The sequence below is a fragment of the Diprion similis genome, chromosome 4 (genome assembly GCF_021155765.1).
Source record: "Diprion similis isolate iyDipSimi1 chromosome 4, iyDipSimi1.1, whole genome shotgun sequence".
Classification (NCBI taxonomy): Eukaryota; Metazoa; Arthropoda; class Insecta; order Hymenoptera; family Diprionidae; genus Diprion; species Diprion similis.
Window position 1 is genome coordinate 23217959 of NC_060108.1, and position 19550 is coordinate 23237508.

Consider the following 19550-nt stretch of genomic DNA (forward strand, 5'->3'; position numbering starts at 1 on the left):
GCTTCAGCTTGTAGCGATTTCGATTCTCGACCCTCTGCGTCGGGTGTCGTTTGTTGTTGTTTGTGCGGCTGATTTTCGGCAAGTGCGTAGTTTCGTTGTTAGCAAGTTTAATTGGTCAGTTTAGACAGGTAACTACAACACAAAAAGTGTGAATAAGCTTGGAATCGGGTGTAATTATTACGACAACAAACTAAACATTAAACCACCCGCTATGTAGTGAATAAAACTAAAAGGTACACGTTCGATATGATTTTTAATTACTATGTCATTTTCGATCTTACATGATTTTAGCTGCGGAATAATTTTATGCATTCATTCAATATCTGTTCTTATTTTATTAGCCTGTTATTATTTTCTTATCATATTTTATTATATTCTCATTGTAGTATGAAAAGTGTGTCACCACCGTACAACCTGAGAAGCCTCGAGGACTACTACACATACATGTGAAGTGTGGAGCCACCCGGAGGAGGTAAGAAAACTTATTTCAATTATTGTTTGATAATTCGACATGCTGCATTTGAAACCCAATTTTTATCACTGCGTAATATGCGGCAAACAAATATGAAAGGAGACAACAGTAATAATGGAAAATCCAGTTTGCTAAATTAATTCGAGCTTCCTCTTTCGTTTTTTCAGAGTTAAGCAGAAACATCCGAGTAACTTCTCCATTACTCAGCAACGTTGGTGAGTTTGCACGTGTTTAGGTTACGGGTGTTAATTCCCTGGGACTCCTTTGTCACGTGGCGTGGCGGTAAAAATTGTTGCACAAATCTTCGATTTCTTAGCTGCATGGATAGGCTCATTCGCGATCTCGACGGTGCTTGACTTTCAGTCGATTCATTTTCTTTTTTTTCTTTCTTATTGGAGTTGACCTATTTTACCACAGTTACTCAAAGTTAGAAATTTTGCACGTTGCTGAAAGTGGAATGAGCATCGCGACAGGTTACCATCACTTACTCAACATTCACGGAAACAGATTGTATTTAGCTACAGATTATATAATTACAATGATGTTGTTTAAGTGGTGAATAAACCTGAGGTTTAAACATATTCCAAAGATTGTTTAATTGATAGAGTTTCAAAGTCTGGCAGAACATAACGTAATCAACTTGCATGATATATCTTGAATCATTTTCAATTTTTCAATGACCAGCAACTATCGAACAACCACAGGCTTAGCTCGCTTAGAAAAATGCTGATAAGCATACAGGATGTTTTTAATCCATCTTACAAAAGGTTGATGTACCGATAGTCCGCCAGCAATCACTAAAACAATACTCTTGCTGACTACGGTACAAAAACGTTTTGCTCCCCACAGGTGATCAGTGAAAAAGTAAGTCACGGTGACCACGGTGCAAATGGGGAAGAACGATGTGTGTTGGAAAGAATGGAGAATCGTTTAGAGCGAATGTAGGTAATCGGGTAGGTAGGTGGGCGTTGTGGGATCCGTCGCGGGGTTTGATGCAGATGTGCGTGTGAATCTCTTTTCAACATTTCCGTTGGGTGGTTCCGTTGGGAATCAGGCGAGGGTAGGAAGGTCGCGATGCACCGTGATGTTATTAACTTTTGTAATTCACAGCGTCAAATGATCACAGTGATTTTCATCCAGAAACACGTAAGAGATTGAATATAAGAGTCTTCGAACTATTTATTAGTAAGCTGTCAAATTTTAACGAGGTTCAATTTCTCATTTCTTGTCACTTTGCTCCATTTTTCAATCCTCATTGAATTTAATTATTTAGTCATGATCTATAATTACTTCACTCAATTGATCTCTGTGATCGTCTGACTGGGCAAAACGCATCTCTGGACCATCTATCGCGTTCCGTGGTACGCTAGATGGTAGAGATGCTGAGCTCGAAGACTTCGCGTCGAAGAGGACCGCCGACCGTCACGCCACACAATAATGCATGCCCTCCAACCTCCCTCCCAGACTTGACTCGCATCTCGGAACAACAATTCGCATCGCAATGTGTCGGATTAAAAAAGACGCAGATGCGGATTGGTTTTCTACAGAATTTTGCGACAAGTCCTAGACGTTTAAGATTTTTTTACGGATTAATCGGCCGCGCCTTTTTGCGCGTAGATTAATCACGGGAATCAGACGCGTCATTTGCGCGACGATTGAAAATCAAGGTGGTGACTGACCGGAATAGTCGGTAACAGTTGGGGAATTTCGTTTATCGGGTAAAGTCAGGGAAGTATGACAGACCATAGGAAAAAACGGGCTTTTTTTTATAAATCTTTTTACTCTTCAGCTATGCTTCGTAATTTCAGTTGAGCGCCTTTCGCTTGACGATTTTGTAAAAGGTATATAAGAAAGTAAAGCATTTTCGATGTGTCAAGCGGTCAGCTTTTCACTGAATTTCGTTACCAACAACTGAGGTTTCAAGTTTAAATTGACCGCACCTTTTGTGCGTTGACTTGATACTTTTTGGTTCTGAAAGAAAGCGCGGCATTTGTAAGCCAGTGGTCAGTTCACAGGGATAAAAATCGCGGAGTGTACAGTGGTGGTGAAATACCTTGTCGTAAGTATATATAAAACATATCTGAGGTGTACGAAAGTATTTTTTTAGAAATTTTATCGTCTTCTGTTTCGGGGCAACAAGTAATTTTTTTTTAAAGTGTACCGAGAAATAGTCAGTCTTCGTTCGAACAAAACATTTATTTTAATAATTTCAAGTTGAAAATTAATTTTGATTCACAATTTTTTTATTTTTTTATTTAATCATAAAAATAATAGAGTAGAAGACTGTTTTCGCAAATGTTGACTGTGGGCTCGACGTAGTTTTTGTCGGTGCACGCACTATTTGTCATTGTGCTAATCTTATTTTCATCTGTTTTAGTTAATCAAATCTTTTGTCTGTTTCAGCTAACCAAACTTTTTGTTTGTTTCAGCTAATGAATCCTTTCTCTGTTTCAGCTAATCAAATCTTTTGTGTGTTTCAGCTAACCAAACTTTTTGTTTGTTTCAGCTAATGAATCCTTTCTCTGTTTCAGCTAACCAAATCTTTTGTGTGTTTCAGCTAACCAAACTTTTTGTTTGTTTCAGCTAATGATACCTTTCTCTGTTTCAGTTAATCAAATCTTTTGTGTGTTTCAGCTAACCAAACTTCTTAACTGTTTCAGTCAATCATGCCTTTTGTCTGTTTCAGCAAAACAAATTTTTTGACTGTATTAGCTAATCACACCTTTTGTCTGTTCCAGCTAATTAAACCTTTCGTCTGTATCAGTTAATCAAACTTTTTAACTGTTTCAGTTAATAATATATACCTCTTGATTGTTTCAGATAACCAAACTTTTTATCTGTTTCAGCAAATAAAATTTTTGACTGTTTCAGCTAATCGAATTAAGATGTGTTAAAAATGCTGATCGGAGAAATATTTCTCATCAGGGGGCTTGGCAGAGGACCTTTTTTGAAATGAAATATTTCCCCGATCAACATCTGTGATCGAGATGGCTACCTAACTTAACATGAAACGTACTTCAAGCCTAATTTCTATGTGCATGACTTCAAGTCATACTTGCAAACTTCAGGTTGTCTGTGAGGTTATGTCAAACCAGATTCTGTGTTGACTGTTGCCGTTGCCAGTGGGCAGTGCGCCGTGTGCTTTTGAGGTTATTCGTCGATATTTGCATCGAGTGATTTTCCAGTGGCAACGTCTGACAGCGTCGAATCAGCATACAAATCATTTTTCCTGTTTCTAATTTTTAAGCGGAGCTATCATGGGCCCGCCAAAGCGATTCAAAAAAGACTATGGTACATAACCCTTTTTCACCGTCAGTTTAAAGATACACTTCGAATTTTTTAATTTCTGATACTGACATGGTTCTCAATTTATTTATCATATAGACAAGGGCAAATGGAAAAAACGTAAGGAAGATCACGATGAATATTTTGATGATGACCACGGTGACGGTGGCGATACCGAGGGCATTCCTGATGCGGCTAAAAATGATATTGAAAAACAAGATGAAGGGGCTGTTGAAGACGAATTTGGAGCCAAAGACTATCGTTCGCAAATGATCTTAAAGCCTGATAACACGTCGAGGCCACTATGGGTGGTACGTTATTATTAGTCAATTAATCTGATATCTGAAGACGAAGAAGAATAGTAAGAGTAGCCCACTTTTTACAGGCTCCAAATGGACACATATTCTTGGAGTCATTTTCACCGGTGTACAAACATGCTCACGATTTTTTAATCGCTATTTCCGAGCCCGTTTGTCGCCCAGAGCACATTCATGAGGTAGATATTAATTTCTTTATTTTATTCATGACTCCTAAAAATTTCGTCAAACCTAGCTTGCTATGATTGAATAATTATGTACCTTTTTACAGTATAAACTGACTGCCTATTCCTTGTATGCAGCTGTGAGTGTGGGCCTCCAAACCCATGATATCATCGAATACCTAAAACGGTTGAGTAAAACTAGCATCCCAGATGGTATCATTGAATTCATACAACTGTGCACGTTATCTTATGGAAAGGTAAGCATAAATGTAGAGAATACTAAGAACATTGATTTATTTATTTTTTTTTGGATTTATAATTTTTTTTCTTTTGTTTGTACATATTACTGTTACAGACTATTTTCGTGAATCTTTACAGGTGAAATTGGTCTTGAAACACAACAAATACTTTGTGGAATCTCCATTTCCAGAAGTGTTGCAGAAACTGCTTAAAGATCCAGTCATTCAAGAATGCAGGTTGAGAAGGAACTTGGATGAGACTGACAAAGATGGTTTTATTACCAATGTTCAAGATAAAACAAAAGCTCCTCAGGTAGAGTTCACTCCTGTTATGTAATGCTTCTCTAGTCTATTATAAATATGCACCCAATTACGAATACCTATTACCAGGTATTTTTAATTCACAGTTTGGAGCGAAAACAACAGCTACTGCTACTCCAACAACAGCACCAGCCTCAGCTGAAGGAAATGGAGAGCAACCGGCAGCAGAGCCAGTAGCAGTGCCTGAAGATATCTCAACATTTTATGACAAAATTGATAAAGAGGATGAAGATGAGGAGGAAGAAGCACAGCTGAAAACTGTTAGCTTTGAAGTCAACCAGGTGAAGATTCTACCTTTGCTTTGAATATATAACTGGTTATTCAACTTAACAATTGTTTTTAGCAATAATCAATGATTGTTATCTGCAGGAAAAAATTGAGGTTATTCAAAAAAGATGTATCGAGTTAGAGCATCCTTTACTCGCAGAATACGATTTCAGAAATGATACGGTTAATCCTGACATAAAGTATGTACTTTCAATAGTGTTGTAATTTGGTCTTGTGACATGGAATCCAAATTTATTTTTTTATGTTTTTTCTATATCCAAATGAGTTTGTAATTTTTTTAGTTTTGACCTGAAACCATCAGCCGTGCTGCGACCATACCAAGAAAAGAGCTTAAGAAAGATGTTTGGTAACGGACGAGCCAGGTCGGGTGTTATCGTATTGCCTTGTGGTACATAAAAATTTCTTTAAACTTCGTATAACATAGTGTTTTTACAGTCTACAACACGCACTTTATAAAATAAAGGATTCCCTTTTACGCTAACAACTTAATTATCAAACACATAACAAACCGAAGTATCTTTAAAATTCAGGTGCTGGTAAGAGTTTAGTTGGCGTAACGGCTTGCTGTACAGTACGGAAACGTGCTTTGGTGCTTTGTAATTCTGGAGTATCAGTTGAGCAATGGAAACAGCAGTTTAAAATGTGGTCGACAGCCGACGATTCCATGATTTGCCGATTTACAAGCGAAGCTAAGGATAAGCCAATGGGTTGTGGTATTCTGGTAACAACTTACTCGATGATAACACATACGCAAAAACGGTCGTGGGAAGCTGAACAGACCATGAAGTGGTTGCAAGAACAAGAATGGGGTATTATGGTTTTAGATGGTAAGTTTTATATCTTTATTTGCCCATAAATTTGATTTAAGTAGCTGATACTAACAGATTTACATATATATTTCAATCATGCAGAAGTACACACGATACCTGCGAAAATGTTTCGTCGAGTTTTGACCATTGTTCAATCCCACTGCAAACTCGGACTGACAGCAACCTTGTTAAGAGAGGATGATAAAATTGCAGATCTGAATTTTCTAATTGGTCCAAAACTCTATGAAGCTAACTGGCTTGAGCTTCAGAAAAGAGGATTTATTGCCAGGGTACAATGTGCTGAGGTCTGGTGTCCCATGACTCCAGAGTTTTATAGGGAATACCTGAGTTGTAAGACAAGCAAGAAACTGGTATGTGAATAACGTCAATATAGATCCATTTAACTCAGCCTATATAAGGGTGTCAAATTTTTTTTACTTTTTTACTTGTCGTTTATTTTTTCGCTTTTTTTTCAACGGATTGATTATCGTATTTAACTGTATTACTCGTTGTTTCTTCCAGTTGCTTTACGTCATGAATCCGAGTAAATTTCGTTGCTGTCAGTATTTGATTCGATATCACGAAAGACGAGGTGATAAGACGATCGTTTTCTCCGATAATGTTTTCGCACTGAAACATTATGCAATCAAAATGAATAAACCCTATATTTACGGGCCTACCAGTCAGGTAAAGTTGCTTGAATAATGCTGCAGCAATATTTACATGAAACTTATGCAATACCAGAGCATGTCATATTTTCTCTTGAGAACAGGATAAAAGAAAAGAACCTGATTTCCCAAAATATTTGTCGCATATTTCATTTATAAACAGTTATGTGTTGTCTGATTCACAGAGTGAGCGCATACAAATCCTCCAAAACTTCAAGTTCAATACAAAAGTGAATACAATATTTGTGAGCAAAGTAGCCGACACATCATTTGACTTGCCAGAAGCGAATGTTTTGATACAAATATCCTCTCACGGCGGTTCTAGGAGGCAAGAAGCTCAAAGATTGGGTAGAATTTTACGAGCTAAAAAAGGTACGCACTGTAACAATTACTTCTTGATACAAATTTCGACACATTAAATTAACAATTTCGTAATCTATCTTAAACTTCATAAATTTCTGTTTCAGGCGCAATTGCTGAAGAGTATAATGCTTTCTTTTACACCTTGGTATCACAGGATACAATGGAAATGAACTATTCAAGGAAGAGGCAAAGGTTTCTTGTCAATCAAGGATATGCTTATAAAGTTATCACCAAACTAGCTGGAATGGATGAGGTAGGTTACGTTCCTTTACGTTCTCTCTTTTCTAAAAGTACAGCATCGATAACCAATATATGTTCATTTGCTGTTAGAACAAATAGAAAAATTTACTCCCTTCTACACCATGGTTATTATGCACGGCTTTCGCTTTTATTCTGCTAGCATTCACAGTTACATTACGACCACACATAAGATAGGTGGCATGCAAAATAGCTGCTGTATTACATATATTCTTGCGTGGGCCTTCATACTATAATGAGGACTGAACATCCTCTTCTTTAAATGGAGGAAATCATTTTAAATGAAATTATCATCTTACGTAATACCATTTAACTTCTTAAAATAATTTGTCATTGCCGTGCCACTAATAGTATGATTAACAATGAATCATTCATTGAATTTTTGTATTGTTGCAAAAATTGAAACGTGTAAGCAGTGTAATATTTCATTGTTGTATCGTGTTTCTATGATCCATAATTCCGCGAGTTTTATAAACACTATTAATCACAGCTGATACCAGACTGCACGCTGGTATTGAATGAAATGCGTGTAATTTTCTTACGCAATCAATGGAAATAATGCTATGCGGTTTTCTTATAGGAACCCGACTTAATGTATAAAACACGTGAGGAACAAGGTCAACTATTACAACAGGTATTGTCAGCAAGTGACATGGATGCGGATGAGGAAAGGATTCCGGGCGAAGGGCCAAGACCTGTGAGTTTATAATAGTATAGTTATAATTATTATTTCAGTGATTGGTCGGTAGAGCCGATAATCTTATTCACTAGTGAAAAAAAGAAAATTATTGAATAATCTTCGGCATCATTATTTTGATTCAATGTCGATATTATTTGAAGAAATTTCCATTACACCTAGTACATTAAATTGTAAAATGTAATCAATCATGCAATGATAATGTAGCTGAAGTGCTCAACTGTTCAATAGAGCGTTGAGTATATTTCCTAAACATTCGATAATTCTGCAGTTGTTTATTGATACAATCCACTATTTACTGCACGCTAATGAATGTCAGCTATAAAAAATGGTTATTATCGTATAGTTCGAAGTTGTTTCTTGCTTGCGTTTTCAATCAATAAGTATGTATCGCAGCACTTCTAATCGACGCTATTTTTCATTACAGGCAATGAGGAGGCCTGGAAACATGGCATCCATGTCAGGTGCTGATGACACAGTATATTACGAATACAAAAAATCCGCCGCATCATCGACAGCAAATAAGCATCCGTTATTTAAAAAGTTCCGAACCTAAATTTGTATTTATATTTCACATGTGTTGACGTAAATTATACAGTGGGGTTTTCCACCAGTTATTTCGTACTCGTTCAGCTTCTCTCAGTCGCATGCCCCGTTGTTATAAGTTAAATCTGTTGAAGAGGTGATTGTAAATGCAAAAAGTCGACGCATATAACATCCGCTGGATATATCAGATTCGATCTCAATAAATTTCATCTTTGTCTACATGGATAAAATCTTTCAGCGAACTGTTGTACTAATTTACAGAAAGAATTCCGACTTTCAATAGTACATCAACTTCTAATCCAGTTAAACTTCGTCACATTATTTCTAATCCGATCAAATTATTGATTCGACATGAAACTTTTGACAAGCACCTATGTCGAAATAAATGCTACTTGAAACGATTAAAGGGGAACAATCAGAACTATATTATCTGTGATAAATATTCTGTTATCTAATTTTTTGTACGTGCATTCATGTTTTACATTACCCTTACACAAATTAACATTGACTCATTACTATCCTTTGTGATTGTACCACGAAAGCCTTCGTGATTGTATCATGAAAGTAGAACCAGCCGTGATTAGTAACCTAAGCTTATTGATCTAAATAATATACCGTGTTGATAAGATAAGGCGACGCTAATTTCTTCGTGGTCAGTGATTAAATATTTATTCAGCATGAGTATGCTCAGTTGATTACATCCAGAAATATTACGGACAAAATAAACTATAAATTTCTATGAAGACACAACCAGTTCGAGATCATCCATAAATTAAAATAAACAAAATTCAAAGATACAAAAATATTTCTGATACGCTATTATCAGGAATATGCTTAAGCAATTGTTTATTATTTTCAATCTATCAACACTCATACAATATTTCGAATATCGGAATTACTTTGTTCTGTATTTTCGACAATCTTCGAAGGAAAAGTCTGTAAATATTTACGCTACGAAGTAAGTAGTATCAATTAGACCGACATCTTTCCCGTGGCCGTTTGGATAATCAACAATTTAACGGCGTTACAATTGATAATTAACACTAAATAAGCTTTAGGGGAAGCGGTAGATGTAATACACAAATAATTGACAGCGGACGGGTAATAATAGTTTTTTATTTTGAAATCAAAACAGATAAATGAATCCAACCACAAGTTTCCTTTCTGGTAACTGGTTGAATGAATCATTCATTAGAGTGAACTTGACGATCCGGTTCTTGTCACAATAAAAAACAAAGAACAGACCAAAGGTTCGAATTCACTTGCGACGCCACGTGCGCCACGTAATCCTGATGAAGCGGTAAATGCTGAAAATCTGGCTGAGTACTTACGCCGCACTTTCGCTTTCTTAATTCGCGCGGTCTGCGCGGAAAGGCAGCGCGTATAAGTTAAACCGTTTGTATGTCTCATTTGTCAACGGGTCCTAGATGGCGAGGAGGGGAAGACGGTCTACGTATTTCGACAAGTTGATACGACGGCAGAGCCGCAGCTCATGCGTGCGAGGAGTCCCTTGGCTAAGCATATGTGTGTGTACGTAATCCTATCGTCGAATTTTCCGTGTCGACACCGCTCCTCGCCGGCGGATGATCATGATCAGTTTTCGCGGACGACCGACAGTCATTGCCTAGGCATTCGTTTAAGGCTAGGTCGATCTAAAGCTTCGCCAAAGAACCGCGAAACGCAGAGCTGGAGGGGGGGGAAGAGCGAAGAATAAAAAGAGCAGGGAGCAGAACGACACCAACAATAAGACTGCAGTGCGAGCGTCGTGTCGAGGAGTGTGTGATATAGTGTATAAATATTGTTTAGGGAGTGCAGACGAATGCCGGTGTCGTGCTGATGCGTCGCAGGGGGGCTGGAGGGGGGGACACGAGAATGAGACGGCGTAGTTGAACTCAGTAAATATCGTACCTGTCGAATGGCAAGGAATTTAAACAGGTATACATGCAGATGCGCGACAACACAGCGTGTGTAGTTACAAGTTACAAGGTGAATTCGTGGGCGAGACTCGGTCGTGAGCGTTGATACGAGGGACGACAAATCGTGGTCTAAAAGGCGTCAGGGATGCCAAGGCCACACACCCCGCCGGGGCGGTTAAAGCAATACTTGCTAACGGATACTTAGGTATTATAAAGAGCGGCGGAGATCAAACAGAGAGTCTCGAATCCCGAGGACTCCGAGCCTGCCGCCGAATCGTCTGCAGGGCGAACAAGATGAGCTCGGTGGTTTACACCCTCTACGGGTTCGCGATATTCTTCATGGTCTTCTGGTGCGGGATGTGGGTCGTCCACGTTCTGGCCTTGGTCGCCGGCCGCTGGAAGTTGCACAGGAAAATCGGGCAGGTCCCGATTTACGAAACGCCGCTGCCCGGCGTATCGATACTCAAGCCGCTGATGGGAGTCGACCCGAACCTCTTCGGGAACCTGGAGACCTTCTTCACCATGAACTACCCCGTTTACGAGCTGCTCTTCTGCGTCGAGGACGAGTCGGACCCGGTTCTTATGCTCGTCCACAAGCTGATGGAGAAGTACCCTCATGTCGATGCGAGGCTGTTTCTCGGGGGCTGCGCCGTCGGCGTTAACCCCAAGATAAACAACATGCACTTGGCGTACGAGTCTGCCAAGCACGAGCTGATCATGATCAGCGATAGCGGGATAAAAATGAAGGAGGATACCCTCCTCGACATGACGAACTACATGAGCGACAAGGTCGCCCTTGTTCATCAGATGCCCTTTACCGCGGACAGGGAGGGATTTGCCGCTGCGTACGAGAAGATATTCTTCGGCACTGTTCAGTCAAGAATGTACTTGGCTGCGGATGTACTCCGCATCAATTGCCACACCGGCATGTCCGCGCTGCTGAGAAAGGCACCGCTCGACGAGGTCGGTGGGCTCAAAGCTTTCGGCGTATACTTGGCCGAGGATTTCTTCTACGCCAAATCACTCACGGACAGAGGCTGGAGGATTACCGTTTCCTCTCAACCCGCCATGCAGAACAGCGGACATTGCGAGCTCAGTTCTTTTCAGGCCAGGCTAAGGCGGTGGGCCAAGTTGAGGGTGGCCATGATACCGCTGGTTATTGTGTTCGAACCTCTTAGCGAGTGCTTACTGCTCGGCGCCTGCGCTTCTTGGGCGGCCAGCTTGTTGTTCGAATGGGACTCCCTTGTGTTTTATTTGGTTCATATACTTTTGTGGTTTATGCTCGACTGGACGTTGCTTCGTGTCGTGCAAAACGGACCCCTTCCTTTCGACAAACTTGAATTTGTGTGCGGCTGGCTACTCAGCGAGATCACCAGGCCATACTTATTTGCTCAGGCTGTACTCGACCCCCTGATACAGTGGAGGTCCAGGGTGTATAAACTGAAGTGGGGTGGCATAGCTGAGGAAGTTAAGGCAAAAGTTAAATATTAGAGCTGATTCGGGCAAGACGATGAAAAGAAGAAGGAGGAGGATTTTACATTTATGTATGAATTGAATCGAATGGATAGCTTTTATCAAATATTGCCAATATTGCATATAATGTACATTATTTCCATGCTCATGTGGTATATGCTCAATACGGTGCAATGATCTAAAAACTGTATTTACCTATAATAGGTATATTAGTACGTAACGAGTACATCGGTATTGTAGTTTTAATTAAGTCGATGCGTCGAATAGTGCTCGTCTCATGTTCGTGTTATTGTTACTTGACTATTGTTTTCAGTACCATTTTTCTAAACCCAACGTTGGTATGTGGTTAGAGTCTTAATTTTTTGTCAAACAGCTACGGTTTGCCTTCATCCGCATATTCGTAATCTTGAAAGGAAATACAATTGCACCAACATCAGAAAGTACTGTTCGACCCCAAAATCACGCTACAAAATCCCATTCAACTACTGGTTGTGTTGTAATATTCGTACGAGTGATTTATTTTATGCACAAATTTATTATTATAGCGGTTGCTCGCCGAGGCTGATTATCCTTTACAATTTAAAGGATATAATTCAAACGACTAGTTTATCTTGATACCTTTTTTCTTTTATCACCGTATTATCGTACTCGTCATCTAATTGTCTTTTCGTGTTATAACTTATAATCGTATTACGACTACATATTGTGAAGAAGCCATTTCAAGTCAGTCTCACAGTAATGTATAAATAGTAATTGGGAAAATTTCGTTACTTGCCCAAATTATTATATCCAGTTTAGAATTTCGACTTTGGATGAAATGGTGAAACTCGTTATCGTTAAAGGAAGGCAGCAAATTTGCGGCGGTGAAATTCTTGTCAACAAAATCAAGCGAGATACACTAGTCGTTAAGAAAAAGAAAGCCTTTCAAACTGTACTGTACTCCCATGAACGGGTGTTAAGCATTAGAGAATCTATTAGTACCTAAATAACTAATATGGAAACAAGAGAATAGAAGAAAGCAAGGAAAATCATTAACTTGTATAAAACAAGTACAAGTCGTCGATTTAAATCATTCTTGATAATCATTGTTAATTGGATAGTAACTGAAAATTTTATTCCACTATAATGTTATAGGTTTACAATCATGTCTTGGCTTCATAACGCTCAATGCATAATACGTTAACACTTTTCTTACCAGTTTTCACTGACTTCCGGTTCTTATTCATAACTTTTCTTCGTTTTTTACTTATCAAGCTAAATCTCTATCTTTTCTCATGTGCTCAATCTTATATTTATAATCGTTGTGTCGTGATAAGATATTTGTATATTTTTTCGTGATGATTCAGGTTCAATAATGTCTTTTTTTTTTTGTATTTCTATTCATTTATACGATTGTTGATGGTGTCGATTATGGTTTTTTTTTTTGTTCTGTTACCTCTTTTTTTATTCTGTTATCTTTTTTTTAATCTGTTATGCAACTTTATATCATATATTGTACTTGCCTAAGGAAGGCAGTATGGCGAGCAAGAGGAATTTGTTTTGTACAACGTATATCTCGGCAATATTAACTTACATGATAATGAAAGTTTTTTTTTTTTTTTCTTGTCATTTTTTTTTCCCCTTCAGTTTACAATGTTGATAATCTTAACCCAAGCAGCCTTACTGCGATGCGGTAACACTTCTTTTAATTTTTCCTTAAAATATTCCTAAGTTCAGAATAAATTTTTTCAATAGCATTATATACAGATGCCAAACAATATATAAGAAGAAGATAAATTTATTCAAGGAAACGCATGAAAAAGATAAACACGGATCGATCAGGGGAATAAAAATATGTAATTCGCAGTAGAAAATAATGCGTTATCAATATAGTTTCACATAATTCACTTAATTCACTTCCTGCCTCCATCTATACATATTTACGTACACGTACACACAATGTGAATGCGGTTACACACGCCCAATATTACATATACATACCTTATAACGCTTATCGAATTAAATTAAAATATTTACTAGTAAGAAATCATTTACACGAGACCGCTCTATGTGACAATGAATAGTCATTATTTACAATTAGTATATAGTAATACGTTTCATTATACATATTGTGTTTTATTATTATTATTATTATTATTATTATTGTTACTATTATTATTATTTTTCAATTCACAATGGTTTCATGCATTAATTATTATGAAATTATTCGGTATCAAACAATTGCCTCAATTGAAACTTATCTTCAATGTATTCATACTACTATCATATATACACTTGTTTAAATAGGCTTTATTACAACACGCACCGTGTATTCGGGTATCACGAGTATCGCAAGCATTACAAAATTCTTGAAATACCTTGACGTATGTGCCGCATATATAATACATATATACACTTGAAGTAAAATTATAGGTAAAAATTTATCGTATGTATTGAAAATGAGCCAACTAACCGATACTTACCGTTCGATACATTACGATACAGGGAGGTATTATTACGTGTATACTCGAACAGAAATATTGGAGAAAAACAACCAATTAAGTTTCAATACCGATTAAATTGAATCAATTTTTGTGTTACGTCTGTAGTATTTAATGCCTTTTATAAGCTTACGGATATAATATTATATTATATTATTATACATACCGCGAATTGCTCGAGATCAATCAGTTTATTATCCATAATAGGATCATCAAAAATAAGGGACTAAAACATGTACCTATATATACACACACACACACATACGTATATATATACACACGTCTATAACTTTCGAACTATTATAAAAGTTATATATTTTCTCTCATCTCACTGTACATAATCATGTATACTGTATCTTTTCGTCTAGAAAACACAAATAATTTAATTAAGAAAAAAACCAAAAAAAAAAAAAAACAAATTAAGCAAATAAAGAAACGTCACCTAGTTTCATAGGTGATTCGAATAATTCAGTAATAATTATAGTTTTATTTATACATATGGATGTTATATACACACCCACACGCATATATATACATATGAAACTAAAAAAAAAATCAAACATAATTAAACGGTATGAATATTAGGTACATTTTCTCAAGTCTTTGTATATATTATCAAAGAATGATTGTTATCTCCTGCGGATTCATTATACGTTTAGTATGATATCACTTAAGTATAATACAATATTATTATTATCACTTATCGCGCGCGTATGAAAATTATTAAACTATACAATATTCGAAAATAACTATCATAAATATTGCCTCATTGTTTTTACTCTGCTTCCTTTGTTTTCCAATTTAATATTTGATTTCTCCTTTTTTTTTTTTTTTTTTTCCTCATTGTAATTACATTATTTCGTCTCGGGAATTCGCTTTCTTTAATATTAACTTTTTCGAAATCATGCAGTAAGGGAAAATAATTATCCACGCCGTGAAATAATTCGCTGCAGCGTGCAATAAATGTATTATAAATTTTTTCTAACTAGCGGTGGCCAATATACGGCAGCGCTGTGTACTGCTTAAATGCATTGTATGTAAATGCTGTATTATAGTGTAAGGATTTCTTGACCATTATGATGTGCAGCTGCGATGCTTGCGAATTTAAACTGAATTTAGCGCGTTTACATGAATGTTTTTACTGACGGGAAACATATGTGTGTCGAATGCTTGTCGAATGATCAGTATGATAAGAAAAACTTTAAGAATTTCTTCAAATTTTTTTCCTGTGGAAATGATCGCGTAAATTCCGAGAGTTTTACGTGTCTACGATGTTCTTGTTATAAGATTATCCTCATACGTGGGAGAAATCCGGATCTTTATGTACTATATTTCGCTGGAAAAAATTTCAAGGAAGCAATTCGTGAAACTGGCCAAACATCCGGATCCTCGGTATGACAAAAGTATAAAAATGTCACATTCCAGGAAAGTTCTTTACAAAAGGATTAAAAAACAAACCTTGGATTGTGATTATATATATGAAGACTTTGAATTTCAAGAGCTGCACCTCCCGACGAGTACAACGAGCTTTCGATAAACGAAAGTTTCTAAATCTAAAATATTCAAAGGCCAATCGTATTTTGAGGTAATATTATCATCATTATTACTATTGTTATTATTATTATTATTATATCCTAATGAACAAGATGGGATACCCCGCGCGTATAATACCTATAATATATAATATAACATAATAAAATTTATGATAAAATCTCTAATAACTTTAATAATATCGTATACTTAGGTATGATAAAAGAAGTTGTTCACCGCTCCGCGTTTATTATTACATTTTCTATAATATATACGTAATATATACCTACTATTCGAGCAGTAATTTAGTCACAACTTCTTTACTCCTATCTATATATATATATATATGTATTGCGAATGTTTCGTTTCTTCTTCTCTATTATCCCTCGTTTTTCGAAGATAGGTTTTTGTCAATGATGACTATTACGCATATAAGTATTATATATGTCGGGGGGAGGCCACGAAATGGAGGAGAGGATGAAGGATTAGCAGGATTTACAGCACGTCGAGGTTTATTCATTGCGAAAGCGTGATGATCCCAACACGACTGGTCAATTCGTTTGCTTGACCGAGACTGCTGATTTCATCCAAGCGTTAAATAAACAAACAATTTGTTTGTTGCTAAGGTTCTGTAGCAAAGCTATATTCATAGCATGCTGAATAACGCTTGACGCTCGATATGGCGGATTCATTCAAAGTTCCTCTTTATTCTTTTCCGACATATACGTATAGATTTTATCGTAAATACCTTATCTTTCTTAGAACAACGGAAACGTGTTATTCACATCGGGAACACACACCCATGTCATGACACATAACTTCTCGCTTATATTTTTACACATATATGTATAATTATACACGTGATGCGCCTTAGGGCAGAAAATGACTAACTGGTGATTCCTATAATCACTTTATTTGCACTACATACTTCCTTTCCCCAGCTATACGTCCAATTTTTTAATTGCAATTTATGCAAAATTGCAACGTTTCTATGTTCGATCTTTTTTCGGCTAATAACGGCGGTGGAGAAGGGAGGGGGGGGGGGAGCATTATTTTTTGAATGCATTCGATTCTAATCTTCGTATCACTGATACTGACGGTTGGCCGTGATTTTTGCTTACAATTAGACTGCCATTTGGCACGATACGAGAGTCCGCATCTGCGCGCGAGGATTTCATCAGTCTTTATACACTCATTGCGATATAAATCATCGGAATGTTGCACGAATATTAATTGATTGATCAATAATTATCATCAACTTGTCAATCACATGTTGTTAGAGATAACATGTATGATTTATGTGTAGGTACCGAATTTCATATTGCCAAATATTCTCATAATTGAAATTGTTGCAGAATGCCGGTATATCAATACATACGTCTGTGTTATTGTGACAATTTAAGTGTAACAACATGTTAGAAATATATTACAGAAGACGGATATCGAATTGATCCGGATTTTTTTAACGTAATGTTAAATATCCAATAAAGAAAAGAAACTGTATAAAAAAAAAAAAAAATTGGTCAACAAATAGAAAGACAAGTTTTTAACCTTAGAAACTATCTAGAGAAGGTCACTTATAATCAGCGTAAGATAGGCGGAAAAAATATCCCATTCGCAGATCGGTCTCTGGATTACAGGGGCATAATCGAAACCACAACACATCATCTCCTAAAAAAAAAAAAGGCGGATGGTGACTATTCTTGTCGGCATTCTGCGCGGCGAACCGGTTCAAATCGTATGCTAATTGTATACTTGTAAAAGTGAATAATAATATATAACATTAAGGTATGTATATCCATCGAACGGAATTCCTTCGTGGTTTCTTCGCTTCATATTTATACGTGATATGCGTTCAACTTGAAAATACGCATACCGTAAACATCCTCTCATATTATATGTTGAATAAAACAAAGTGTTTTGCACGTTGATGAATGTGATACTGAAAACATGGTTAGCCATGTTGTAGGCGTCGAGTGGCTTAAAATAGCCTCACTTTAAGGCGTTCTTTTAAATGTGGCTGTAAAATCTGGTATTCGATACGTATAATATACAACGCAATGTAACTACGATTAGCTAGGGAGTAAAATTTTTCGGTAAAAGGCTCATCGAACGATCATATCGTGTACATGATATCTATTCACTGTTCTATTCACACACTATTCACGACACGCCTGAAGTGACGCTTGGAATTTAGACCTCTGACATTTTGGGTGTGACGAACTTTATCGTATTTTTATACGTATAATGACTGCGTTACGCCTGCTCGTGAAGATTAATAATCGCTGACAAGGTATCGTCATCATCATCATCATCGTTATCATCAGCAGCAGCATGAAACCATTCTGACGATTGAGTGAAATACTCAATTTCGTTTAAATTTCAGCGCGCCGTGGTTTGTCATCTCGAATTTAAATAGCTGGCGATACCGCGTTTTGCGCTGTTCCGCTGAAACTTATCTCGGTTGCTTCGGGTCTACGGTATATCTCATCGTGATAAGAAGTAAAAAAAATTACACGATATCGTGGGTTCCAATCTCTAAGTTGAACGAGCTGCTAGATTAGATACCGAGAAGCTTTTATCTTCAGCGATTAAAAAAACTACTCGTATTATACAGGTTGAACAAGTTTTTTTTTTTTTTTTTTTTTTTTTCATTTTCGCATTTCAATGTAACAGAAGCTTGTATGAGTCATTTTTCGGTGTTTTCCTTTTGTTTAAAAATAAGCGAGCCTACCAACCATTTCTTATTTATATTTGTCTAACAATAAGGTCAGAAACGCGGATAATACGAGCCTTCGACTTTCACCCGATTTTCTATGTTATCACGCTGATATAAGTACATCTTTTGGCCAACAGTCACACGATATGTTAAAATACTGGCGCAATCGTTCGGTATTTGAGAAAAAATATATATATCTTCTTTTTTTTTTTTTTTTACAAGACGACGTTTCACACTTTTTTTCAAGATAGAAACTGGAAAGTGGCTTTTTTCGTATATAAACGTCGTTGATTATTAATCGTATTACAATAATTGATCGCGTTTCCTTTCAGTCACAGTCTCTCTGATTAATTCCAGCGTAAGGTATATCGGAATCGGGCCGATCTACACTACTAATTGTAAAATTATAAATTAATCGATGCTAGGAGACTGCCATAATCACTCATCGCTGTCTGTAAGCCTAAGTAAGATAAAGCACGTCGCCTGATGTTTAGGCGCGATCATTACTTTGGGTTTCCATTGAAATTATGCCGACGCAGAATTCCGCGTTCACGCCTCGCCCTGTGAAACTTATACGCATTAAGAGATACCTACACGGCTTTTACGGAGCTTAAATTGATAATGATAACGAAAAGTGAGTCGCTTTTTCCACACCCTGCCTGGGCTACAATGCTGCTATAAATTAACACGACTTCAAAAGCAAACATCAATTGCTACAAGTGAACAATTTTATTACACATAACTATACGTGTGTTTGTGGATACAATCGAGCTTTCCAGAAACTGATAATTATATGTAATGGCTGCATTTGTTATTGTACGCTTTCTGCATTTCGCACGAGTCATCTCTGCACTTTGACAAATCGCTTATCCTCATTGTACACTCTCATTTTTACAATCGCATTGAAATTCAAAGGGCATATACGGTGTAATAATTACACCCATACAACTTGCTAACGACGTAATTTGCTCGAAGTGACGATTTGGTTTTACATTATGTGTAAAT

At 36.9% G+C, this 19550-nt stretch overlaps 2 protein-coding genes across 2 annotated transcripts; both read left to right on the plus strand.

Moving 5' to 3' along the window:
* Positions 1-3595: 3595 nt before the first annotated feature.
* On the plus strand, positions 3596-9055 carry LOC124405860 (general transcription and DNA repair factor IIH helicase subunit XPB). The gene is made up of 15 exons (XM_046881116.1): positions 3596-3763; positions 3857-4068; positions 4143-4253; positions 4346-4495; positions 4617-4790; positions 4885-5079; positions 5168-5265; positions 5368-5474; positions 5617-5913; positions 5998-6266; positions 6418-6582; positions 6749-6935; positions 7031-7179; positions 7765-7881; positions 8309-9055. The coding sequence occupies exons 1-15, from the start codon at positions 3730-3732 to the stop codon at positions 8435-8437; spliced, it is 2394 nt and encodes a 797-aa protein (XP_046737072.1). The 5' UTR covers positions 3596-3729; the 3' UTR covers positions 8438-9055.
* A 1170-nt stretch (positions 9056-10225) lies between these two features.
* On the plus strand, positions 10226-12699 carry LOC124405862 (ceramide glucosyltransferase). The gene has a single exon (XM_046881118.1). The coding sequence runs from the start codon at positions 10638-10640 to the stop codon at positions 11832-11834; it is 1197 nt and encodes a 398-aa protein (XP_046737074.1). The 5' UTR covers positions 10226-10637; the 3' UTR covers positions 11835-12699.
* Positions 12700-19550: the final 6851 nt, after the last annotated feature.